Source organism: Musca autumnalis, unplaced genomic scaffold (assembly GCF_047663935.1).
Source record: "Musca autumnalis isolate F117 unplaced genomic scaffold, ASM4766393v1 scaffold_3, whole genome shotgun sequence".
NCBI lineage: Eukaryota > Metazoa > Arthropoda > Insecta > Diptera > Muscidae > Musca > Musca autumnalis.
Window position 1 is genome coordinate 59,243,284 of NW_027411866.1, and position 25,336 is coordinate 59,268,619.

The 25,336-nt window shown below is 32.4% G+C and overlaps 1 protein-coding gene across 4 annotated transcripts in view; it reads right to left on the reverse strand.

Moving 5' to 3' along the window:
* Positions 1-709: 709 nt before the first annotated feature.
* Socs16D (Suppressor of Cytokine Signaling at 16D) overlaps positions 710-25,336 on the reverse strand; it is a 174,632-nt gene continuing 150,005 nt past the window's right edge. For 2 of the 4 annotated variants that reach the window (XR_012411933.1, XR_012411934.1), the window contains exons 10-11: positions 4,553-5,295; positions 710-4,353 (exon numbers count right to left, since the gene is read on the reverse strand). Coding sequence is in view for 2 of the 4 variants with exons in the window: in XM_073979020.1 (XP_073835121.1) it covers positions 5,272-5,295 (24 nt within the window). In the remaining 2 variants the exon portion in view is untranslated. Of the gene's footprint in view, positions 5,296-25,336 lie in introns of all 4 variants that reach the window. The other 2 variants (XM_073979020.1, XM_073979021.1) reach the window with 1 other exon arrangement.

A 25,336-nucleotide genomic window follows, 5' to 3' on the forward strand; every position in this document is an offset into this window, starting at 1 on the left:
TCCACTTTTCTTAACAATTGTTAAGTAAAGTGCAGTGGTTAGTGGCTATGAATAGGGAGTCTATTTATATTTGTATTTCCATGAATTCCTTTGATAGTCATTAATCATAGTATGCATAGTATTTATGTATATATTTTATTTATGTATACATATATATATATATATATATATACATATTTAATTTTAATTATTTACTTCTAAGTTCTTGATGTTTGGATATTGTAGTAAGATAATATAAGTTATTGGCCATGTTGGCTTTTTTATATTACAATTGATGAATAAATGAAATGAAAACGCATTAGAGAGTACCAATTACTTCATTCGGTACAATTTTTCTTACGCATCGCAATACAGAGTACCCCCAGCTGTATGTAATGTTTATTGTAATTGGTGAGCCGAAAAACTCATAAAATGTCTTAGTTTTCAGATATTCCCGGTTTGATTACATGTAACATGATCTGGTACCCCCTTGTTGATACTTGTTAGTAGTTAATCCATATTAATAATAAAAGTCTAAAATGTCGCTATTTGTTGTGTCTACCGAAAGATGAAAGAAATTACCGTTTGCTGGTCACAGATATGTACATATTTAATTAAAATAAATAAATTAAATATTTATTAAAGAGGAAATGTTGTTATGGCATTCACATTTTTTGTTGCCTTACCGTAATACCACTTAAAAACATGTTAATATTAAAAAATCCTGAAATTTTAATGCTTTCAAACATCGAGAATTTTTATTCAGTACATTTCGTAATTCAGTTTATTTATTATAATAGACATGGTTTTATGTATATTAATATATTTATGTATGTATATGATCAAATCATAATAATTATTTGGCCATTTGTATTATTTTTATTTACGATTTTATTGGCTTATTCGGTTTTAAATATTTGGAAATTTACTTCGTATAGTGACCACAGTTCTTTCATATTATGATTGTATTGTGTATATGGTCTATAATTTATATTTATGTATGTATGTGAATATGTGGGCGTTTTATAGCGGATTAAACTCATATTGATCATAGGATTAAAAAGCAAAATTGGAGTATATATTTTATTCCAGGGAACAAACGAAAATCTAGTATTTGTTGTTTATTTAAGACCGCTCTAACAGTTGAACAACAATATTTTGTGCAATGTTTGTCACAATATGGCACAGTATAATTTCCACCCACGCATATACAACTTTTAATAATGATCAAAATGTGGATTATCACAGGATTGGAAGAAGGAATCATTGGGGCTAACGACGAGGATCTATAAATTATCAAACATCATAACATTATATGTGTTATTTGAAAAACAAATTTTGCTTTAATAAACCCTATGTCCAACTATACGATAACATCATAGGGACATAATTTGTGCATTAGACTGGCGTATGGCAAGCTAGTATACGGATTTATAACGAAAATATTTCTTCACACCTATTGACCAATTCTAAACGCGTTACAAGGAAAATTGCGATTTTATTTTGGAGTATTGCTAAATGAAACATTCCAAGTTTATTTTGATACGTTATTACCATCTTTTATAACTGTAACTGATCAATCAAAGTAACGAAATATTTTGTGATATAGTTTACTGAGCCAGTATAATGAGCATATGTACATATAACCACCGCTAAACTGCAAATAAACATTCAAATCTCATGTTAAATTTTAATTTTCCTATATGTACGCATTAAATTCAATTATCTTTAACAGAACAATTATATATACAAAAAATGAATCATATAAACATATTATTGAATTTATTTGTTAAACCCTAGTTTAAATGCAGTTAATATTAACCAAGTATGTATTGGCATCTGAAAATAATAATTTACTAATCCTCAGCAAATACAAATACCTTGGTTAAAGTATTGCTTAAACTGTGAATACTTAAGCGGCATTTACACGAGCTAACGCTTTGACTTTGAAAGTTGTGTATAAAGAGCCACCAATATAAGCGCTAGTGTAGAAGTACTCTTATGCACTCACATTTATAAAGTAAAACCTAAAAATGTGAACGATAAATAACACTGTGTGCCATTTTTTGGTTCATGATTTATTAACCATATTCTGACACCGCATCGTGTAGAAGACCAAAAAAATAGAAGACACGTATCTCGCCGTTTTCCCTATCTCATTTGATGCTTTGATGTCAAATGGGATAATTTGTCAGGCTCATATATTCTAAACCGCTAATGGGTACTTTACACGATATGTTATTTTACATATGTGTTGTCACTTTGCATATACATTTTGTATATAAAAAGTGACAACCCATATGTAAAAAACATATAGTGTAAAGTGCCCATAAGTATTTTAATTTGCTCTCGTGTGTAATGTTGTATCTAATCTTATAAAGAACAACAATTGTGAACACATAAAATCTATCAAACTTCATCAAAATCGCCAAGATCAAATGTCTTTTAAATTGTTTCTCGGGTTTTGGTCTACAGATATCAAACCGATCAATTACAATTACAAAAATGTACCATAGATGTCAATAAACAACTTGCTTGAACATGCGAACTCTGTAGAAACGGTCAAAAGGTCCGAATAGCAAAACAAATGCGATATTTATAATTTTTTTTCTAGTTCTGGTCCATAGATACTAAACCGCTAAAACTTAAAGAAAACAGTCAACCACAACAATGTAGCAAATATATCCGTAAACAATTTTCTGGAACATACAAACTGTCTGTGACAGGTTCTAAAAGTTTTATTTTATACCTTTTTCCCCGATTTCGGTCCATAGATACTAAACCGTCCAAAATTTAAGGATACAGTCAACCACAAAAATGTATGTATCATTAACTTGAAATTTACAAACAATTCAATTACACTGCGCAACACTGAAAATGCAAACCACTTCTAATGGACATTTTCTGAAAGTACATATTGGGTTTTATAGCCTCATCTGATCGGGGATTTATTTCAGAAACTAATCAGAATTTTTGTTTGCGGTCTTCAGTAATATTATAGCCCAATAGAACTTACGTGTCAAACGCCATCTAGCGCATCAAAATCGATCAAATATACGAATGGTTACCTTATTTCTGGAATTATGGTCAGTATCAGCTAAACTATTGGGAGTTGAACCAAGTAACCTTCCGCAAAAAATTTCCAAATAATGTGCACATCAATTCTGAAACTCTAAAATACTTATTTCATTTTGTTTAGGTTGTCTTTCAAATCATACTTTCTACAACACAAATTTCAAACAATGTTCACATAGATTGTTTTTCATATTTGGAATTTCAATGCATTGTTTCAAATTAATATGCTAGAAACAACGTGATAGAGGCATTTTACAAGAATATAATGTTCTGAAGATTAAAGCGGATATTTCTTCTAAAGAAAAGTTAACGAAAATTGTAGCAGTTTTGGAGATATGGTGCGAAATATACGGAATAATTGAATTTTTATATACATATATTATGCATTTTGCTGCAATAAATGCAGTTTTTCGACGTGAATATTTCTCCAAATATTTTCTTCCTGCTCTTATGTTGTTGTTGTAGCAGCATATAATGCTGGGTTGGCAGCCGCTGGCCGAAACACTTTTGGTTTCGGGTCAATCCGGTACGTAAGAACCCGCTGCCGTGGGATTGCCTCTTATCTACAACTTTGCTTCCGAGGTAGAAGTTGTTTGCACAAAATTACCTGGAAAATGTTGCACAGTGTTATTCGGGTTTGTTCTGAGACACACTTCAAGCCACAAGCAGTTTGTTCACCCCATTTTCGCTTATTTTTCGAGTATTTAATGGACGGACTAGGGTGTACTCTTCTTTTTAAATACCCTAATGAATCTTAGCCCCAGGAAATTCACATAAAATAGGAGTAAATGGGGTGGACAAAATGCTTGAGGCGTAAAGTGAGAGGTGAAGTGTGTCTCAGGTCTGCTAATAACAAACTGTTCAAAACTCAAAGAAATTTGAAAGGTTTGGTATTTAAAAATCTGACCAGAAAAGAACGGAACGGCAAAAATGAGACAGTTTGTATATTCCAGAAAATTTTTAACGAATATATTTGCTACATCATTGTGGTTGATACTTTTTTGAATTTTGAGCGGTTTAGTACCTATGGACCAGAACTAAAGAAAAAATGATAAAAATTGCATTTGTTTTGCTATTTTAACTTTTGAAAACAGAGTTGGCATGTCCTAGAATGTTGTTTATTGAAATCTAAGGTACATTTTTGTAATTGGTTGTTTCAATTTTGATCGGCTTGATATCTGTAGAATAAAGCAAGAAAAAATTGAAAGAAATTAGACCTGGTAATTTTGAGCATTAAGATGAAATTTGATAGATTGGCTGACTTCCGAATCGTCCGTTTCTTTGTAGTCGTGCATGAAACTAGGGGTTCTTAGATCGAGTTCCATGCTAGAGTAATTTTATGAAATTGCAGTAGTGGGGAACTCGATCTAAGAACCTCTAGTTTCATGCATGACTACAAAGCAAATGACGTTACGGAAGTCAGTCATTTTATGTGATTACAATTTTTGTTCTTTCTGACATAAGCCAAAACTTTGCATACGAGAGCAAATTAAAATACTTAGGGGTTTAGAATGTATGAGCCTGACAAATTGATTGTAGAGGCCTACAACCGCGAAAGTTGATCGGGTAGGGAAATACGGCGATATACATGTCTTCTTTTTTTTGGTCTTTATCACGCTGCGGTGTCAGAATAGAATTAATAATTTTCGTGTCGCATAGTGTAAACTATTAAAGCATGTTTAAAAATTTTGGATTGTCGCTTATAATGCCAACTAAAATATTTTAAATAATATCCGATTTCTCAAGGAATAAGTATGCTTTTTACAATTTGTAATTTTTATAACAAATTTAATTTGTTGAATTTGACTTGATTTACAATACAATTGCAGATGAGAAGATATACATATGCATATATAGTATGTACGTAGTAAATGTATGCTTAAGATTTGTTGTATACAGCTAAGGGGGGTTTGAATCCTTAAATTAAATATGATATTCAAATATAGATTCTATAATGTATTTTTTTAAGTCAGTCATAATCCTGCAAGTACTACAACATACATACTTATATTAATCAGTAATTTCAATTTTACAAATCTTATGTTATAGCACCGAGTACAATACTTTGTGAGCAGCAATAGTAATATAAATGTTAATATGTGTAAATGTTATACTAAGACGATTGTAATACATACTTATTTTTATGGTAAGTTATGCACTGTAATACTAGCTAGTATATTCAATAAAAACTGAAATAAGCAACAAAGTGGAACAAATCTACAAAGATCCTTCGCCAGAAATCTGAAAAGATATAGAAGGTTTATATATTGTTATTTATATTATAGTAATGTATATAGCAAGTGAGAGAATATAATCAAAAGTAAATATGGATATATCTTGTCTCCATATAACGAATAATGCATGCAGATACATATATTATTATCTTCGAAATATTGGTTCACTCAAACCAAAAATGATAAATGTATACTCGTATGTATATGTTTACGTACTTTTCACAAAAGTACTGGCGGAAGTTGGAAAATTTACAAAAACAACCTGTAATTTATAAAAGAACGTTTACATTACGAACTATAAATAACAACAATAAAATGTCCCATCTTAAAGCCGTAAACACATCCAACGTTTCAGTAAAGGTGGGCGTCATTTCTGAAATAAGATTAAAAGAGCAAGAGAAACATAGATCGAATTTTTCTTTATTCTTTCATCAGAAATAAACGCCCAACATTGCTGAAACGTTGGTTGTGTTTTAGGGTTTAAGTATTTTTGCAAAGAGCTAAAGATATTGGACAAAATGCACATACAGTTAAATTTTACTCTTAATCCATAGGAATTTGCTGTATTTTCTTGCATAATATCTCCTACCGGAAAAAATAGTTTATAAGCTTATAGTTGGTATCTTAGAAATGCGTTGCGGGTTTAACATCAGGCTCAATTCGAACATACTCAGTGAGAGCATTCCTTCATTTATGCGTGGTGCGATGTTTATAATGTGCCTACTGAACAAATTACGTAACAGCCCTAAAAAGGATGTAAATGCGCTTTATATTCTTATGTTTTCATGTTAAAACAGTAGTACTGAACAAATTACGTAACAGCCCTAAAAAGGATGTAAATGCGCATTATATTCTTATGTTTTCATGTTAAAACTGTAGTACCTTTGTCTCAGTAGTTTTTAAACAATAAAACTTGTAAAATTTGTAGGAAAGTACGGGAACGGAACTAAAACGATTGCATCATTTCATTTTATCATTAGGATTTCTCAATCGACCATTTGGATTTTTTTCGGAAGTGGAGTACAATTATTCTTAGTGGAAGATACGTCTATATACAGTATAGTATGCAAAGAAAAAATCGAACATTTGAGCGTTGGGACTTTAGCACGTCGTAAGTAGACAATAATTTTGGATGTAGGAATATTTTTTGATTCTAATTAAAATGCAATAGATACATATGGTGCAATAGAAACATATGGCAAATGTTAAACTATTAGGACAACCCAAGTATTAGAGTTTGTATTCGTAGGGCTCACAGAGCATACACATTTCAATTTGAGAAACACGCCTACAGGCGATTAACATTTTATTCAAATTGTTAAACTGTCGTTTAACAAACCACGTTTTTTGTTAATAAGGTGTAGTGTCAATACCTAAACTGAAGGGTATGTCTTTTGTTGATAATATGCGGCCCATAAGTATACTTCCTTCGTTTTCAGTTTGTCAATTACTATGGAAACTGTTCTAATATTCCCGCTATAAACAGCGGTGTTCCTCAGGGTTCGGTCCTTGGCCCCCTGCTTTTCACTTTATATATTAACTAGCAAAGTGCCCGCTACTTCGTATGCGGAATAGATATAAAAAACATATCAACAATATTTAATCTGAAAATATTGTTGAACTAATGACAATTTTAATCAATATTAATTTTTATTTAAGTAATGTTAGTACCACATTATATATATATATATATATATATATATATATATATATATACCAACCGCGATTCTCAATTCCGGCTCTATCAGTTCCTCAAACCCAATTATAGTACTTTACATATAAATACATATATAAGTACGAATTTCCGAAACCTCATCCAAAACTTACACAAATTTCTGCTAACAACTTTACACTATAACAAATTATACCAAATACTGCACCATTTAGTACTTTGTGCATTTTCAAAGCCATCTCCATATCATTAACCCACATACCAACAGTGACTCTAAAAACAAATTTCAGAATTACAGCTCTGCTCCTTACCCCGATACAACATTTGCACCGCTTTAGTACTTTTTAATAAATTTATATTACGCATTCTTCAAACACGTCCATATTCCAACGTTACACACCAATACTCACCCTAACTCCAAAAAATGCACATTCCAGCTCGGTCCCTACACCCAACAACAAATTGTGTACTACTTACTAATTTTCGTATACTTATGGTACGTATTTCGACAAGCACATATCTCAACCCTACACTGACATTAATACAAAATAATAACAGTAATCTTAATTCCAAATCTCAGGATCCGTTCGTCCAATACTAAATTGTACCAAACTTAGTGCAATTTAGTTCTCTTCGTACCCATAAGTACGATTTTCCAAAACTACCTCAAACCTTCACTTTAACAGTAAACCTAACTCCAAATTTCAGGATTCCAGCTCTATCCGTTCAACCAAACTCAAATTGTACCAAATTTAGTACTTTTCGTACCCATAAGTACGAACTTTTAAAATTTCCTCAGTCCTACAGGCCAACAGTAATCATAATTTAAAATTTCAGGATTGCAGCGCTATCCGTTCAGCCAAATCCCTATTGTACTAAATTTAGTACTTTTCGTACCCATAAGTACTAACTTCCAAAATTTCCTCAATCCTACACACCAACTGTAATCTTAATTCCGAATTTCAGGATTCCAGCGCTATCCGTTCAACCAAATCCAAATTTTACCAAACTTAGTACCATTTAGTACTTTTCGTACCCCTAAGTGCGATTTTCCAAAACAACCTGAATCATAGACTTCGACAATAACATTAATTCGAAATTTCAGGATTCGAGCACTATTCGTTCACCCAAATCCAAAATGTACCAAATTTAGTACTTTTCGTACTATTAGTACGAATTTCCAAAACCACCTCAATCCTACACCACCTAATTCCAAATTTAGTACTTTCCGTACCCATAAGAACGAATTTCCACAACTCCCTCAGTCCTACAGTCCAACAGTAATATTACTTCAAAATATCAAAAGTCCAGCTCTATCCGTTCGCTCAAATCGAAATTGTACCAAATTTAGTACTTTCCGTACTCATAAGTACAATTTTCCAAAACTTCCTCTATCCTACATTTAAACAGTAATCTTAATTCCACATTTCAGGATTCTAGCTCTATCCCAATTTATCTATCTATCTATTGCAGCGTCGCCCAAGAATGCCCATCAATGTTTTAGTATGTATACATGTATTTGTGAAGAAAACAACAACCACATGATGTTTTTCGTTTGTTTTTATTCGCGTACACTGTAAGTGAAAGAGAGAAGGAAATTCAACAAAAACAACTCAGTAGGCGCCCTCACTATACTTCCTTGCAAAGAAGCCCGTCTCTGATCTATTGTACCGAATTTAGTACCATTTACTACTTTCCGTACCCAGAAGTACGAATTTCCACACTCCAACAGTAATCTTAATTCCAAATTTTAGGATTATAGCTCTAGTCGTTCATCCAAATCCAAAATGTACCAAATTTAGTACCATTTTGTGCTTTCCGTACGAAGTACGAATTTCTAAAACTACCTCAATCCTACACTCCAAAAGTAATTTCAATTCCAAATTTCAGGATTCCAGCTCTATTCGTTCTCCCAAATCCAAATTGTACAAAATGTATTATTGCCATTTAGTACTTTTGTACCCTTAAGTACGAATTTTCAAAACTTCCTCAATCCTACACTCCAACAGTAACCCTAATTCCGAATTTCAGGTTTCCAGCTCTATCCAATTACCCAAATCCCAACTGTACCACATTTAGTACTTTTCGTACACATAAGTATGAATTCCCAAAACCACCCCCATACCTCAATCCTACACTTCAACAGTAACCCCAATTCCAAATGTCAGGTTTCCAGCTTTATCTATTCAAACAAATCCCAATTGTACCGAATTTAGTACTTTTTGTACACATGTGTACGCATTTCCATACCACCTCCTTATATCAACCCTACTTCTAAACCTTTATTTTCATTCCAAATTTCAAGCTATTAGCTCTATCCGTTCACATACCAAATGGTACTAAATTTAGTACATTTGAGTACTTTTCGTACACTTATAGTTCGAGTTTCTAAAAACCGTTTGGTACATCATTCATTCTATCAGTGACTCTCATTCCAAATTTCAGAATTCTAGCTCTACCGGTTCGCCAAATACAAATTGTACCACATTTAGAACCTTTTAGTACTTTTCGTACCGTTCTAGTTCGAATTTCCAAAAACCCAGCCTTATCTGACCCCTTTGGACCAAGAGTGACCCTCACCGAAAATTTCAAGATTCTAGATTTAGCCGTTTATCCTGGGCGTTGATTATCAGTCAGTCAGTGTGTCAGTCAGTCAGTCATCATTACTGAACTCTTTTATAAGTATAGATGACCTTGATATTTCCCTGATACTGGTGTATGTTCTCCATTCTTTCGTTGTGCTAATGCAATGGATTTATTGTCCATTATTAATTCAACATTGAGTAATGTATAGACATCGGATTTTGCATATTTGCGTATTTTTTAATAATAGAGATACGAAGATTCTGATTGGACCAAAATTCGTTTCAAAGAAATCTAAATTCAATGGCAGGGTCATATTTTGTATTTATTTTGCATATTTGCATATTTTGCATATGCACAAAATATGCAAAAAATATGCAAAATATGCAAAAAATATGCAAAAAAATATGCAAAAAATATGCATAATATGCAAAAAATATGCAAAATATGCCAAAAATATGCAGAATATGCAAAAAATTGCAAAATATGCAAACAGTTTTTGGCCGAAAATCGTCATAAAAGTCGTAAAATTGACAATTAAAGTTGGAAAAAATCATCAAAGCAACTTCAAAGTGTCCTAAATTAAGAATATTGGCCGTTTAACGTCGCTTTTTTAACAGAATGTTATGCTATTGAGACCCCTTATCACAGTGTGGATTTAAAAATATGGTTATATGTATATTGTAATACCATTTTCTTTATTATTAACCTATTAAGAAATATAAAATTTTTTAGATTGTCAAATATTTTGTGTAAATTTAAATATTTTCTTTGTCTTAATTTGTTGAATTAGTCTGCTTTTGACTCAAAGGGAAAACATCGATGTCGGAATTTTTATGCCGCACTCCCCTAAAGTGTTTAGTTCGGTTAGATTTTAAGATTGTTAAAGTTTGAGCACCTTTGGAATATGTTAACACATGCCACTGGGTCCTCGTAGTTATGAAAATCTCAACTTTTTGGCTATTTGACGACTTCAGCTACCCATATCTATAAAACGGTTAAAACTATTTGCCCGTGTTATGCATTAAATTAAATGCCATACTATTCTTAATATTTCTTGTCGAACAACAAAATAAATAAGTAATACTGGATTCAAGACAATAAAGCCAATGTCCCGAAAACGCCTTAGGGTGAAAATGGAGTCTATTGTGAAAAAACCCTTTTTACAGTGTTTAATTTAACTTGCTTTTGTGTCTGTTTAGTTCAAATGTAGTAACTTATTTTCCACACAATTGTAGTTGACCAATCGAACTAAAACTTTGCACACTTTTCAGACTTGCATGACAATACATGAATATGAAACCAAAACCAATATGGGTCCACTTTTTTCTTAGAGCCCCCATATAGCGGTACCACCCGATTTAAAGTATTTTAAGGATTCTGGGTAAATTTTTAGGCCGAACTGGCTATAACTTGGCATTTGGGGTTCCCAATGGTACAGAAACTTCCTCACTAAAAATGTTGGACTCAGGTCAAGGTTTTGGTATAGCCCCTATATAACGGTACAACACGATTTCAGGTATTTTAAAGTTTTTATCTACATTTTCGGCCTAAATTGGCTATAATTTTGTTATGAGGTTCCCAGTGGTCAAAAAAATTAAATGCTGAAAAGTTAAAAATAAAAAGTAGTTAAGAAAATAAGTTACAGTGTTTTATTTACAAATGCACTTAAAACTAGAAAATATTTTTTAATGATTAAATCTTAATTAAAAATTGTGGCAATATTAAACGGCCACCAGCGTTTAATTTGAGAGAATACATCATTAAAAATTATGTTCTAGTTTTAAGTGCTTTTATAAATTAAACATTGTAGCTTAATTTATTAAATTTTTTTTTTTTCTTCCCATATTATCAATTTTTGGGAATGAAAACAAATGTATTTTACATTTTGTTCATATCTAAATTTATTTAAGGGGCTGACATAATGTGATTTTGGAGACATCTGGGTAAAGATGACTACTTGGTGATGAACTCAACTCCTTGCTCTGCTATGTCGTTTACAACTTTCAAGTTGTTTAACATCCTTTACCCTTCCTGGTAATTGATGTTCTGCTGTCAAGTTACAGGATCTTTTTCAAGAAATTCGGATTTAATGCTTAATCTCTTGAACAACAAGTAAGTATACCCTGTAATTGCGCCTGGTAGACTTTTTCTGGAAATTTCGGCAGTTGTTCTTTTGTTATACCCCGGTTACACTTAGCCGGATTAACCCAGTGGGTTTGGATTTCAAATGTCAATTCCATAGCGCAAACGTCAAATAAATCCTCTCGAAGTGGGTTAACCCGGCAAAAAAAAAACTGTAGTGTAACCGTACTATTAGTTTGGTTTTTTCCATCTTCTTCTGCTTGCTTTGTTAAGATTTTTGTCGCATTTGGCTCTTTACGGTAGTTTGAACTATCAGATCAGGCCAACAAATTCAGGACTAAGATACCACAGATGATATATCATTTTGTTATTTCCTTTATCTGATATTTGTTTCGTATTTCAATAAATCTGCAATGCGGTTTAGGTCTTTTTTTGGACATAAAACATATTTCTGAATTTCGCTTCCACTATTTGTTGTATTAAACTCAATCTATTGTCCCTAATCCTTTTCAACCCATTGATTATGTTTACCCAATCCATCCAATATTATATCTACATAACCATTATCTTGTTCATTATAGGTTTTGTAAAATCAATAACCCACACTCTCATTTATAACACTCACTTGTTGTCCTTTGATACAAAAAAAAAAAAAAAAACAATAAACAATACAAAATAAATATCAAAATATCGAAAGATGAAAACACAAAGTGCTTCTACGACCTCTTGTTCTTGAGAAGTCAGCTGGGAAGTAGTTTAAAAACATTCTCGCCTACATCGAACTTCGATTTGTCAATCGCAGACTATTCTTATAGAAATCGCGTGAATATGTTTGTTTGATGTCCGGATGTGCTGCCAAACTTGCAGTCAAAAATCCCTCTCAACAATACTTCTTATAAATCTGTACGCAGGTACAGAACTGTCGACTTAATATCTGCTCAAGCTGGTAAGACCCCAGTATTCTAAGCATTCGTACACTGCTAAGTCTTGTTTCTCCCCTGAGCTACTGTCAGTTTCAGGAACGCCCAGGAGTCGTTCTTTCTGCACTGTTTTGGGAATACCATACCATGTCAGTGCACGCAAATAGCCTTGTTTTGGGGTATCTTCCTTGAAGTTGTTGCTAGTATTTTTCGCTGTTGATTCTCCGGAATAAACGGATAAAGCTTCTAAATATCATATATTTGTTGGGGTCCTCTCCGAGAGCTTCTACTGTTGAAAAAATGATACGACTAACGTTCCTATAGGACACTTTACAGGGATCCAGCAGCAATGACAATTTCATGGTTTGGAGTTTTTGTTGAAGCTGCGCTTGATTATTTTCGGGACAGATGGTTCTTCAGATTCTACGAAGCGTTTAGCATCAAAAGAAGACCAAGACCTCATTGAAAATCTATTGAAATACGAAAACATAGACAGAAAAAGGAAATAAAAAATGATAAATCACCTGTGGTATCTTAGTCCTGAACTTGTTGGCTTGGCATTGTTTGAACCGACAGTGCAAACCACCGTAAAGAGTCAAATGGCGACAAAAATCTTAACAAAGCGAAGATGGAAACTTCTCCGGAAATATTCGACCCAAACTTACAAAAGAACAACTGTTCGAAATTCATAAAAAAGTCACATTAACTCCGAGTCGAGCTCACCACAGATTACAACCAATTAATTACAAAGGACGAACAACTAAAACAATGCGTTCTCCAAGTAGTCGGCTATACCCAGATATGCTTCATTTTCGCCGTAAGGCGTACGTAGTCACGTTAATCGGGAACTGGCTTTCTATCTCGAATTCAGTAATACTTACGCATTTTGTTTTTGAATATAAAATAGACAGAATGCACGGTGCTCTTGAAACAATTTTAAATGGGAGGTGCTTACACCTCGGAAGTTTTTGCGGATTCTGAAACTACAACGTTTATAGATGAGAACAATCAAAAAACAAAAAAAAATCGCCGGAGCGCTTTTTAAATAAATCGCGATTTAAGTTGAAATTTTTAGGGGTTGTTTAGTTTTTCGCAATTTTTCTTAGAAACCGCATTTCCTATCAAAATGGAACTTAAACAAATGTTGTAGCTATGAAAATTCTCTACAAGATTGACCTTTATGGTATTCTCGTCGGATTTACCGTTTTTCAGATATAGAAGTTCAAATTGGGACAATTCAAATTCAATTCAATTCTGTATCGCCCCCTTATAAAAAATGTCATAACTTCAAATTCCCAACTTAAACTTATATATCTAAAAAAATGTTACAACTTGGTATAAGTTACTTAAGCCAGTCTTGTAGAGAATTTTCCCAGCTTTAAGATTTTCTCAGGTCCCATATCGATAAGACTTACCGTATTCAAGCAGAATCGCGAAACCCTAACAAAAAAACCTAAAAATGTAAACTGAACTTCTTTATCTCAAAAATGGTACAGGCTGGGAACAAATGATAAACGTCAATCCTATAGAGAATTTTCACAGCTACAACATTTTCTTTAGCTCCATTCCGATTGGACTTGCGGTTTCCAAGCAAAATCGCTAAAACCTAAAAAACACTTAAAAATGTGAATTTTGACCGCGATTTATTTAAAAATCACTACATCGATTTTTTCTTGTTTTTGGATTTATCTCATCTATGAGCACTGCTGTTTCAGAATTCACAAAAATGTTCCCTGTGTAAGCGGTTTTCATCAAAAGTTAGTTAAGGCGCACCCTCCATGACATTGTTTTATAAGGGGGCGATACAGTCAGTGCATTGTCCCAATTTGAACTTCTATATCTCAAATATGGTAAAAACTACGAAAATACCATAAAGGTCGATCTTATAGAGAATTTTCATAGCTACAACATTTTCTTTAGTCCTATTTTGATAGGACTTGCGGTTTCTAAGCAACATCGTGAAAACCTAAACAACCCTAAAAATGTCAACTTAAATCGCGATTTATTTAAAAAGCGCTCCGGCGAATTTTTTTGTTTTTTGATTTTTCTCATCTACAAACATTGTAGTTTCAGAATTCGCAAAAACTTCCGAGGTGTAAGCACCTTCCATTTAAAATTGTTTCAAGAGCACCGTGAATGGCCTTTAATTTAATGCATAATACTGGCAAATAGCTTTAACCGTTCCACAGATATGGGTCGCCGAGAGAGACCAGATTTTCATAACTTCTAGGCTCCAGTAGCACGTGTTAACTTATTCCAATGGTGCTCAATTGGCAATCTTAATCTTAAATCTATCTAAAATCTAATCTAAGTAAAAAGTTTAGGCGGCCCCCCGCCTAAAAAAATCCGACATCGATTTCTTCCCTTTGAGTTAAAACCAGCCTAAAGCTACAAATTAAGACAAAGAAAATATTAAATTTACATAAAATGATTGATATTTTATCAAATTTTATATTTTTGCTTAGTTTAACAATACAAATAGTATTACAATACCATATACCCTACACCACACCGTCGTAGGAGGTATCAATAACACAAAAACCTGCTAAAAAATCGACGTTAAATGGCCAACAGTCTTAATTTAGGACACTTTAAAGTTTTTTGATGATTTTTTCCCAACTTTAATTGTAAATTTTACGACTTTTTTGACGATTTTCGACCAAAAACTGTTTGCATATTTTGCATATTTTTTGCATATTCTGCATATTTTGCATATTTTTTGGCATATTTTTGCATATTTTTTGCATATATTTTGCATATTTTTTTGCATATTTTTGATATGACCCCAAATATCGAAAAATTGACCCTCAAAACGCCTAGATCCAAAATTTGAGTCCAATCGGATGAGAAATAAAAAACATGCAAAAATCCGATGTCTAGTAATGTAAATCAATGCGGATGGAGCATAACAATTGTCTTTACTGTTTGGCTCTGTACGCCAGAGTAGTCATTTATTTAGAATGTATATGAATGATAATAGGTCTGTACGATAACTTCGCAAGTAAAAAGTACCTGCAAGTACTCAGCAAGTTCTCAGTAACTTCTCTCCAATAATTTTACTCTCTCGAAGCTAAAAATTTGCAGAATGTTATCCAACAACAATTTGCAAAAACTAGCAAGAAGACAGCTGATTCGACAAACAAGAAGTTTGGCGGATAAGAGGAAGGAATAGTGGCGGATAAGATTTAATTTAACAATCGAAGGTTGTTTACGAAAACTATTTGATTATCCATTGCTACAAAAATAATTCTCTTTCCATATCATAAATTAACGGCTGGTCGTCCACATAGTGTTCCTCCTATTCCAGGGATGCGCCGCTTTTTGCTGGGATTTTATATCTTAGAAATAAAACAATCACCACAAACTACAAAATAAAGTTATTTTACAAAATGAGTCGTTTTCCATAATTTATTTAGTTATCTCTTCTCTTTTTTATTTTGTAATTATTTTTATAAGCAAATGTTTATGTTTTTGCCAAGAATTGCAAAGTTCGCCACAAGACATTCGAATTTAAATCAGCTGATCAAAGTTGCAAATTCTTACAAGGAAAATTTTGCTTGCAAAAACTTGTAAGTTCTCAGTCACAAAACTCTCCAAAATTCTCTCCAAATTCGCTCTCTTTTACTTTACAAGTTTGTTATCGAACAGCATTTTGTAAAAGTTTGTACAAATGTGTACAAACTTTTGGGTTGTCGCACAGACCTAATATTGTTGAATTGGTAGGCAAGATTGAGTATTTGGGAGTACTTATTGATTATCGACTTGATTTGGCTCACATGTTGATGCACTATATCCTAAGGTAATATCTGTATTGCGTAGATTGAATTGCATTACTCATTACCTACCTTTCTTTGTTAGAAGGAAACTTGTGTATTCGTTATTGATGTCAACCATTACTTATGGTATTGAGGTAATATCTGGTACTAGTCAAACATGTCTTAACAGAATTTCGAGAATTATCAATATATTAGTTCGTTTCGTTTATCGTTTGAACTATCGAGACCATGTTTCCAGTTACACTCATCAGTTTTTTGGACTTCCGTTTCAGCCACATGTTAATGTTCGGCTTATGTCGTTTTTTTTATAAAATGATTAAAGATGACAGCCCAGAATTGCTCTGTTCCATGTTTACTTTCTCTCGGTCTACACGTAATCCACAAATTTCACTTCCTCGTTTTGGGTCATTAACCCATATCGTCCCGAGACAAATTGTTAACTTATTTTTTTAAGAATTGGTATTGAGTCTTCTTTGTACCTACAAAACTTTTCCCCGTTTGGTCCACGTTTTTGATTACCCCCTGTAGAACGGTACCGCCGATTTTTCGGGGTTTTTCAGGATTTAGATGCATTATCCTACAGAAAGGACTGTAATTTAATAAATATTTTGTCTTCCTTGAGGCTACTAAACTTTCCACCAGAATAATTCTAGTACATGTTCCTGTTTTTTGTTAAATCGTACGATCGATTTAGTGTAACATCAGTGCTTCTTTACAATTGAGAGGGTCAATTCTGGAAACTTGTATCAGATTAAATGGGAAAGAAGCGTAAAAATGAAATAAAAATTATTTTTATAAAAACACATGAGAAAATAATTTATTCAACTTTACAAAAACAATTTTTTTCGATTCAGCAGATATCGAAAATTAATATTGCAAAGCTATTCAATGCATTGATGTCTACTAATATGAAAAAAACTCATATTAAATATTTAAAATAACTCAAACATTAAATAAATAATATTTTCTTGTGGTTAGTTTAATACACGAAGTGCAAAATGAGTTGATTTTTAATGTCCCGACACTCGAATCGATTGAGAAAAATATTTGGAAGCTTATTTTTCCAATGTGCAGTCAAATTTTTACAACATAAATACCTTGTCAATTGGTGATAAAAAAGGCGTAAAAAGCTATACATAAATTTATCCAAGAGCGATGTTTAGAATATCAAAACAATAGCGATGAATGCATGAATTTTCTTAAAAGAGTGTAATTTTCATAGATGCAGCAATTTCTGTGCGAAACCTGACATTACATTGTGAAAAATCCCACAAATAGCTTCATGTCTAATACACGAATAATAGAACATAACGTATCAGTATATCTGTGAGTGTGTGGGGCTTATCTTTCTGATTTGAATCTTTGTTTTACAATTTTTTTGAAGTCATTGGGAATCGAACTTTGAGATTTTATAATTAAAATGAGTTCTTACTACCTGGCGAATAATGTATTGGTCAAAGCGTTGTTCTTCCTGATAAAACTCTGACTTCAAGCATAAAAGCTTCTTATTTGCGACCACTGGTATTAAATAATTGTTTCAATAACATGGGTTGGCTGGACTGTAGTCCAAACTTCAACAATAAATCGTCTATAGTGGTTCAATAAATGGAAAATGTCTCCAGACGACTTATACTTCCAGACATCCTTATAGGAGAGATTTTCAAAACAAGCGGCGACATATTTTACACTACAGCTGTACAAAACTGGTCAAAAATATTCTAAATCAACTGCAGAATTCAACTGAAACCAGAAATATTCATAAGGATTACACTGTGCAACACTGAAAATGCAAAGAACTTCTAGTGGTCATTTTCTGAAAGTACAAGTTAGCAAATAAAATTATGATAATGGGAAAAAGCATGATCAGCATATTCCCACAGTCAATGTTATTCTCACTGGTAACACGAACCAGTGGCAGCAGCAACAGCAGCTAAGCCAAATGCAAACACTTTTAATTTAGTCTGCCAAAGCAACTCGAGAAACAAACACAAACCCTTACCTGCCGCAACAACGGAGATAGACAGCAACAGAATCAACAACAACAACAACAACAACAAACAAACAAAACAAATAAAGAATAAATTAGTTAAAGTGAAAATATAGGACAATTAAATAAGAGTAAATAGTTTTTAATAATTAATAAAATAAAATATAATAATAAATATAATTAAAAAAGTTTAATTGGCGCCCAACGTGGGGCTTACCCGCCTTATGTTAGTAGAATAACCATAAAATAACATAAAATGAAAAAGTGAATTGAATAGTGAAGTGTCAAAATGAACGCCGAACAAATTAGGCAAATAATCAATGACGTAGTGACCGCAGCACTACAGCGCGAAAGTGCTCGAATTGAATTCGAAAACAGGGCCTTATGGGACGACCTTAGTGACCTAAAAATACGTCTTCATGAATTGCAAAAATTGTCCACAGTGGACACATCATTAAACCAATGTCAAGCCGACAACATAGACGAAACTAATGTCAAATATGAAAATAGTGAAATAAATTTCAGTGCACAATTTCAGGAAGAAATTACAGAAATTAAAGCCCACAAGATTAATGAAACCAGTGTCAAAAATTTTTCTATTAATGAAAATAGGGAAACAAATTTCAGTGGACAATTTGAGGAAGAAATTACAGAAGTTATAGCCCACAAGATAGACGAAACAAATGTTACATATTTTTCTCTAAAAAATGAGAATGAAAATCGTAAAGAAAATTTAACTGCACAATTTGAAAAGGATATAAATGTCGTTGGAGACAAGCCAATAATTGTAGAATCATCGGTTCAAAGCAGGCTTTTTATAGTGAAAAAAATATTGTCTGAAGACAAACATTTAAATCGTTTCCCCAATGAAACACATAGTCTTAATGCAAATGTAAATGCCACAAAATATTCCACCCTTTCTAAAAACGACAATTTATTCAATTTGTTACCACTTAACCTATTCCAAAATAAAATTAATGTCATTTTCACATACTTTGAAACTATTTTTATAGAGTACTACAGATCACACGGAACTTTAAATACTATTGGCTCTTGTTATGAAAATGGTTAAAAAGACCAAGAAATTCCCAAAGGACTGCCGGGCTTTAACACAGTCGAAGCGTAACCGGCACCTTCATAAATATATTATGGAGATATTTTTACTAAAGACCTTTTTTAATTTTATTTCAATAAAATAGAATTTTATAGTTTTTACTTTCTTTTAAAATACTATTAGGTTAATATTATTTTCCTTCACTACACTTGAAATAGTTTACTTTACATTCGTTCTGCCCTAGTTGTTAGCTACAAATTTGGTAAGGAGTATTTGTATAATTAAAGTTCAGTGATTTGAATTTAATTATAAACCTACATTTTGCTCCCACCCTCTCCACCCACAAAATTAGCTGTCGTTCTATAACGAAACCTAAGAAAAGTTGGTTTTGCGAGATAATGTTTGAGTTCTCGTTCGGTCGAAGCTAAGAAATTATCTGATTTGTGCACGACAAAGTGCTAAAAAAAAATGACTAAACTTATAGATTTCTTTAGATTCTGGAACAGAACTACTAACTCTTAAATTAAATACATTAAAGCCGATTTTGAAACTTATTCAGAACACAAATGTCCATTTCGGCTAAACTGATATTCAAACAGAATAATTTTAATTCAAATACAATCTTGACTTACCAACAACTTCAATCATTTACCTTCAAATTATAAACTACCTTACATAGACAGACAATTTTATTTTTTCTTTCAATTTGTGAAAGACAAGATAAAAGATAAAATATGAAATTGAAGTGCATTGACAGAAAATGAAAATAAGAAACAATATTTAACTAAAAACAAAGGAAACCCTAAGATTTACATTCTCGATTTCGGATTTTATCTTTTAAATTACCCTCATGCTTACACACAGACAAAATTTTTGATTTTTGACTCAATCGTTTAGTTTTTAACCACAGTATGATGAGATTCATAGTTAGCCTGATCTCAGGAAACTCTAACTTTCACTAAAGAATTTACACTCATAAAATACGTGAAATCGGGTTCAAAGTGCTCAGCTGATAGATCTGACACTATATAATGCAAGTTGTTGAACACAGGTAGATGTATGAATAATTGGAGAAAGATTTGGCTAAAACTAACTAGAGTTTAGACAATACGCTTTCACCTTTATGTAACAAACTAGAGTTTCCAATAGTACTGGAAAGTCCCTAACTAATAAGAGGGAGGAGGGTCCATCAGGACATTATTAAGACCAACGTTTATTTGAGTATTTTATTTTACATTGACTTTTGGATAAAAAAAGTTAAAATAACAGTCCCAAAATTACTGATCTTAAAGCCATTGTTCTGTCACTCACTATTTAAATTTCATCTATAATCCACTCGTTTTGGAAGTTAACTAAATTTATCATACCGAGAGAAATGGTTATTCTACGGAATATTTTAACATTTAATTTGCGTTCTTAAAAAAAAAAAAAAAAAAAAAACAATATAAAAAATTAACATATGTCAGGTAATATTCTAAGATTCAATTATTATTATAACTTATTCTGAATTATAAAAATTATATACCAGCGTAGTTATTCACTTGCTAAACATTCAATGTACGTCATATTCAAAAATTAAATCACAATAATAACTTATTTTTAAGATATTAACATTTTATGTTTAACATTATGGAGTATTTTAATTTGCAATCTAATTGTAATCGGCCGTAGGGCTTAAAATTGCATTATACGAAATAAATAAAAAAAATAGTTAGCAATTAATTTGCATCCTTATTAAATGTCCTAAACCTAAGTCAACATGTAACAAGCTGAACATTTTCCCAGTTGCCCACAACAATCGTTCAAATTGAGGATTCAACTGTTGCCGTTTGCAGAAATTTTACAATGGCTGTTAAAAAGTGTAGCGTTATCACGCCCATGTTCCGTCAACCTTCAACATCCTCGTCCTGCGCTTTATAACTCGTTTCGGGTAACGAAGTGATGTGCGTCCGAACTGATGTAGTAGACGAAAAAGGAGAAATACCATTGATGGTGAATCGGACATATCTAATACTGTTTGACGATGATGTTAAAATCAGTGATACCGTTTCCAAAAACAGGAATGGTTCGATATCATTAACACCGGGAATACCTCGAACAGCTATCGTCAACTTGACTGCACATTTCGAAGTTTTGAATTTGCCTTACCTTCACCATACAAACGTACAGAATTTTAAGCACATAAACAACCTTCAAGCTGCCTTTAAAAAATTCTTACTGCCGTTTTAAACTAAAACCTCTGGATCCGGGGACGGCTCCAATTTAGGAGGAGAGGAGTTAGCAAATAAAATTATGATAATGGGAAAAAGCATGATCAGCATATTCCCACAGTCAATGTTATTCTCACTGGTAACACGAACCAGTGGCAGCAGCAACAGCAGCTAAGCCAAATGCAAACACTTTTAATTTAGTCTGCCAAAGCAACTCGAGAAACAAACACAAACCCTTACCTGCCGCAACAACGGAGATAGACAGCAACAGAATCAACAACAACAACAAACAAACAAAACAAATAAAGAATAAATTAGTTAAAGTGAAAATATAGGACAATTAAATAAGAGTAAATAGTTTTTAATAATTAATAAAATAAAATATAATAATAAATATAATTAAAAAAGTTTAATTTACATATTAAGACTACAAACCCCCTAGTTGGGTTTCGTGTTTTTAGATCGGGTTTGAATTTTATGGCCTCATCTATACAGGGCTAAAACTACCCTTTTTTAATTGATTCGTGCATTATCTCAGAAACTGAAAAGAAGTTTGCTTTGCAGTCCTCAGCAATATTGTAGTCCTAAAGTAGTAGAACTTATATGTCTGACATACGAACTACGAAAACCCGCATATAGCGCATCAAAATTGATCAAATGTAGCAAAGATTACATAATTTTTGGAATTATGGTCAGTAACTGCCAAACTATTGGGAGCTGAACCAAGTAGCCTTAGAAAAAACTTTCCAAATAATGTCCCTAGCAATTCCTCAGAACATTCTGAAACTGTAAAACACTTATTTCATGTTGTTTAGGCGGTATTTCATATCATACTTTCTACAAAACATATTTCAAACAACGTTCACACAGGCTGTTTATTCTCATATTTGAAATTTCAACGTATTGTTGAAATATTTATCAAATTGTCCTTGAATAATATGCTAGAAACAACGCGATAGAGGCATCTAACAACAATGATATGTTCTGAAGAGTTGTGTATTACATTCCAGTTATCCAAAGATAACATTAAGAAAAAATTCACTGTTTTGGAGATACGCTGCGAAATATATACATATCACGGAAATTTTAGATATATTATAAAATTTGAGGCAATAAATGAGGTTATTCGTGTTCATTATGTCTCCAAATACATTATTCTTGTTCTTATCTACAAGTTTGCTGCGGATGTCATGGAAAAACTCGTATTGGTTTCAAAGATATAGCCCCGATTTTCTTTAAAAAGTCAATATTTAGCCATGTTTAGATAGGACCATAAAATCCGAACCCGATCTAACAAAACAAAATCCAAAGAGGGTTTTTGTCTATTGCGTCTGTACTTTCATAAAAACCGCATTTGAAATTGTTTGCACAAAATTACCTGGAAAATGTTGCACAGTGTTATTTATATTAATAAATATTTTGTTTTTATAATTGCTGTACGACTTTCGCTTGGTGCTAAAATTCTTAGTATTTTAGATGTTTTAATTTTATAACAATGTAAACGGGTTGATTATTTTATTATATCGTGTCTCTAAATTGTCGTCTAAATGCACTATAAAGCTGCGTAAATACTTTCTTCATATCCCTTTTTGTGTCGGAGATATAAGTCAATTAAAAAAAATTCAATAGGTGTACGACTTTCGCTTGGAGCCACTGTATGTAAATTCGTGCTTGCGCATGTAAATCACGTTCTTTATCTTTTGTGAAACGGTTACATATATTGACAATAATTCCCCATGATTGCATTTTTAAATTATTTTTTTAAAGCAATTTAAAAAGTATCCAAAAATGTACCCCTACCATCGAGGGGGAGTTTCCAAGGGAAGAATTTTTTTTATTTGCTGACAGATCAGACTTAATATACAGTATAATCTCGATAATCCGGACACCATTTGTTTTGGCGGTGTCCGGATTATCGAAATGTCCATTTACCGAGTAGTTATGAAAAACACACAATTTTGTGTTTAAATTATAAATAATGCAAAATTTAATCAATATAAACATTTTATTTTACATAAACGTAGTCGTATATAATGGTACGCAAAAAGAGAAACATCACTTTTTCAACGGAAACAAAATACCGCTCAAGGTGATTTTGGCGAAATTTCCTGAGTAATTCAGCACTTGTAGATAACAAGTGGTACCGTAAGACTCGTTGTTCAGACTCTTCTATAAAAAGTGGGTCCCATCTCATTGAGCTAATATGAATCGGGGTGCACTCATTAATACGAGAGAAGTATCCCTTGCACCTTCGGGGATGTTTTTGGCAATATACCTAAAATTTCGAATGACTTTAAACGACAAGATCTGTTACCCAGAATTAAAAAAACATTATTGGAAAAAAATTCTTGTTTTCTTTTATTATTTTAGGAAAACCCGTAAAATATTTACCAAATAAAATTTGGAACCACTTTTTAAAAGATTTTGGACCTTTTGCTTTTCTATTTCTATTACAGAGTTGTATGTTTAGGAGTAACTCTTTCCTTACCAAACTTATGACCTGATAACGTTCTTGCCAATTGCCACATTTTCATGCAATTTTAGGATAAATGGCTGGACAGAAGAATCATTCGGACGATTTTCTCTACAAACTAAATCAACCTCTCGCTAACTAGAACCCTAAAACTCTGAAAAAAAGTTATTTTTTTTTATTTTTGACTTAAGACGTAGGTCATTTTATAGTGATATTTGAATTAATTCTCGTTCGAGTTGCTGTTATGAGGTACTTTGAGAAATGTGGAGTTCACTGAAGTCCCACTTATTCAACCATTATGCTTCGTTTCACGGGTGGTTAAGTCCGATCATCATTTTGCTTTTGGTTTTTCCAATTAAGCCAAATTATATTCAGCACTTAACGTTTGCAATACCAAGCTACCAAGGACTCATTCTTGCTCACAACGAATACAATTTACATAGAATTTATTTTTTATTAATGAAAAACCAAATTACTATTCCAGACAATAAAATGAATAACAGAAATAACTTAATGTAGAAGAAAACGAATGAGTGTCCGCAAAATTGAGGTAAAAAAAATTGCCGTGTGTCCGGATTACCGAGTCCACAGTGTAAATATTTTTTGTGTCCTGATTACCGCGTTGTCCGGATTAACGAGTGTCCGGATTACCGATATATTATACTGTATATAACAAAGCTTTTTGCAAATTTTAACTTTTTCATCCATAAATATTTTTTGAAAAAAAAGCGATTTTACTGTTCGAAAAATCGAACGCCAAGTACGAAATGGGTTAATTTATAATCGGTCATTTGCAGGGTTTAAAATGCTAACGCCATATTAGCAAAAGCACCGAATATTTGCAGCTTTGCCTGCTAAAATTTCTTTGAAATATGTTTAGCAACAATGAACAACGGCAACATGTAGCAACACATTTCACAAAAATATTGCTAGCGTGCTGATGCTATTTGATATTGTCGCTTTAATAAAATAGCATCGGGCACGCATACTCATATTTTGCAGCACACATGATCAACACATATCAGAAAAGAGAATAAGCAACAAAGTTTTACCGGCTTAGCCATGTTTTCAGCAAACAATTGTTTTTGAGATCAGGGTTACCAGTGTAATACATTAAAAATCACGATATAATTAATTCCACTTTTTCGTTCAAAGGACATGTGAATTTTTGGTTAAGCTGTTCAATATATATTTTTTTATTTTTAAACAATAATAATTAGTATTCTTTAGGTTCTACCATATGACGGAGGTATTTTGACATTAAATGACACCTTTTTTAATACTGCGT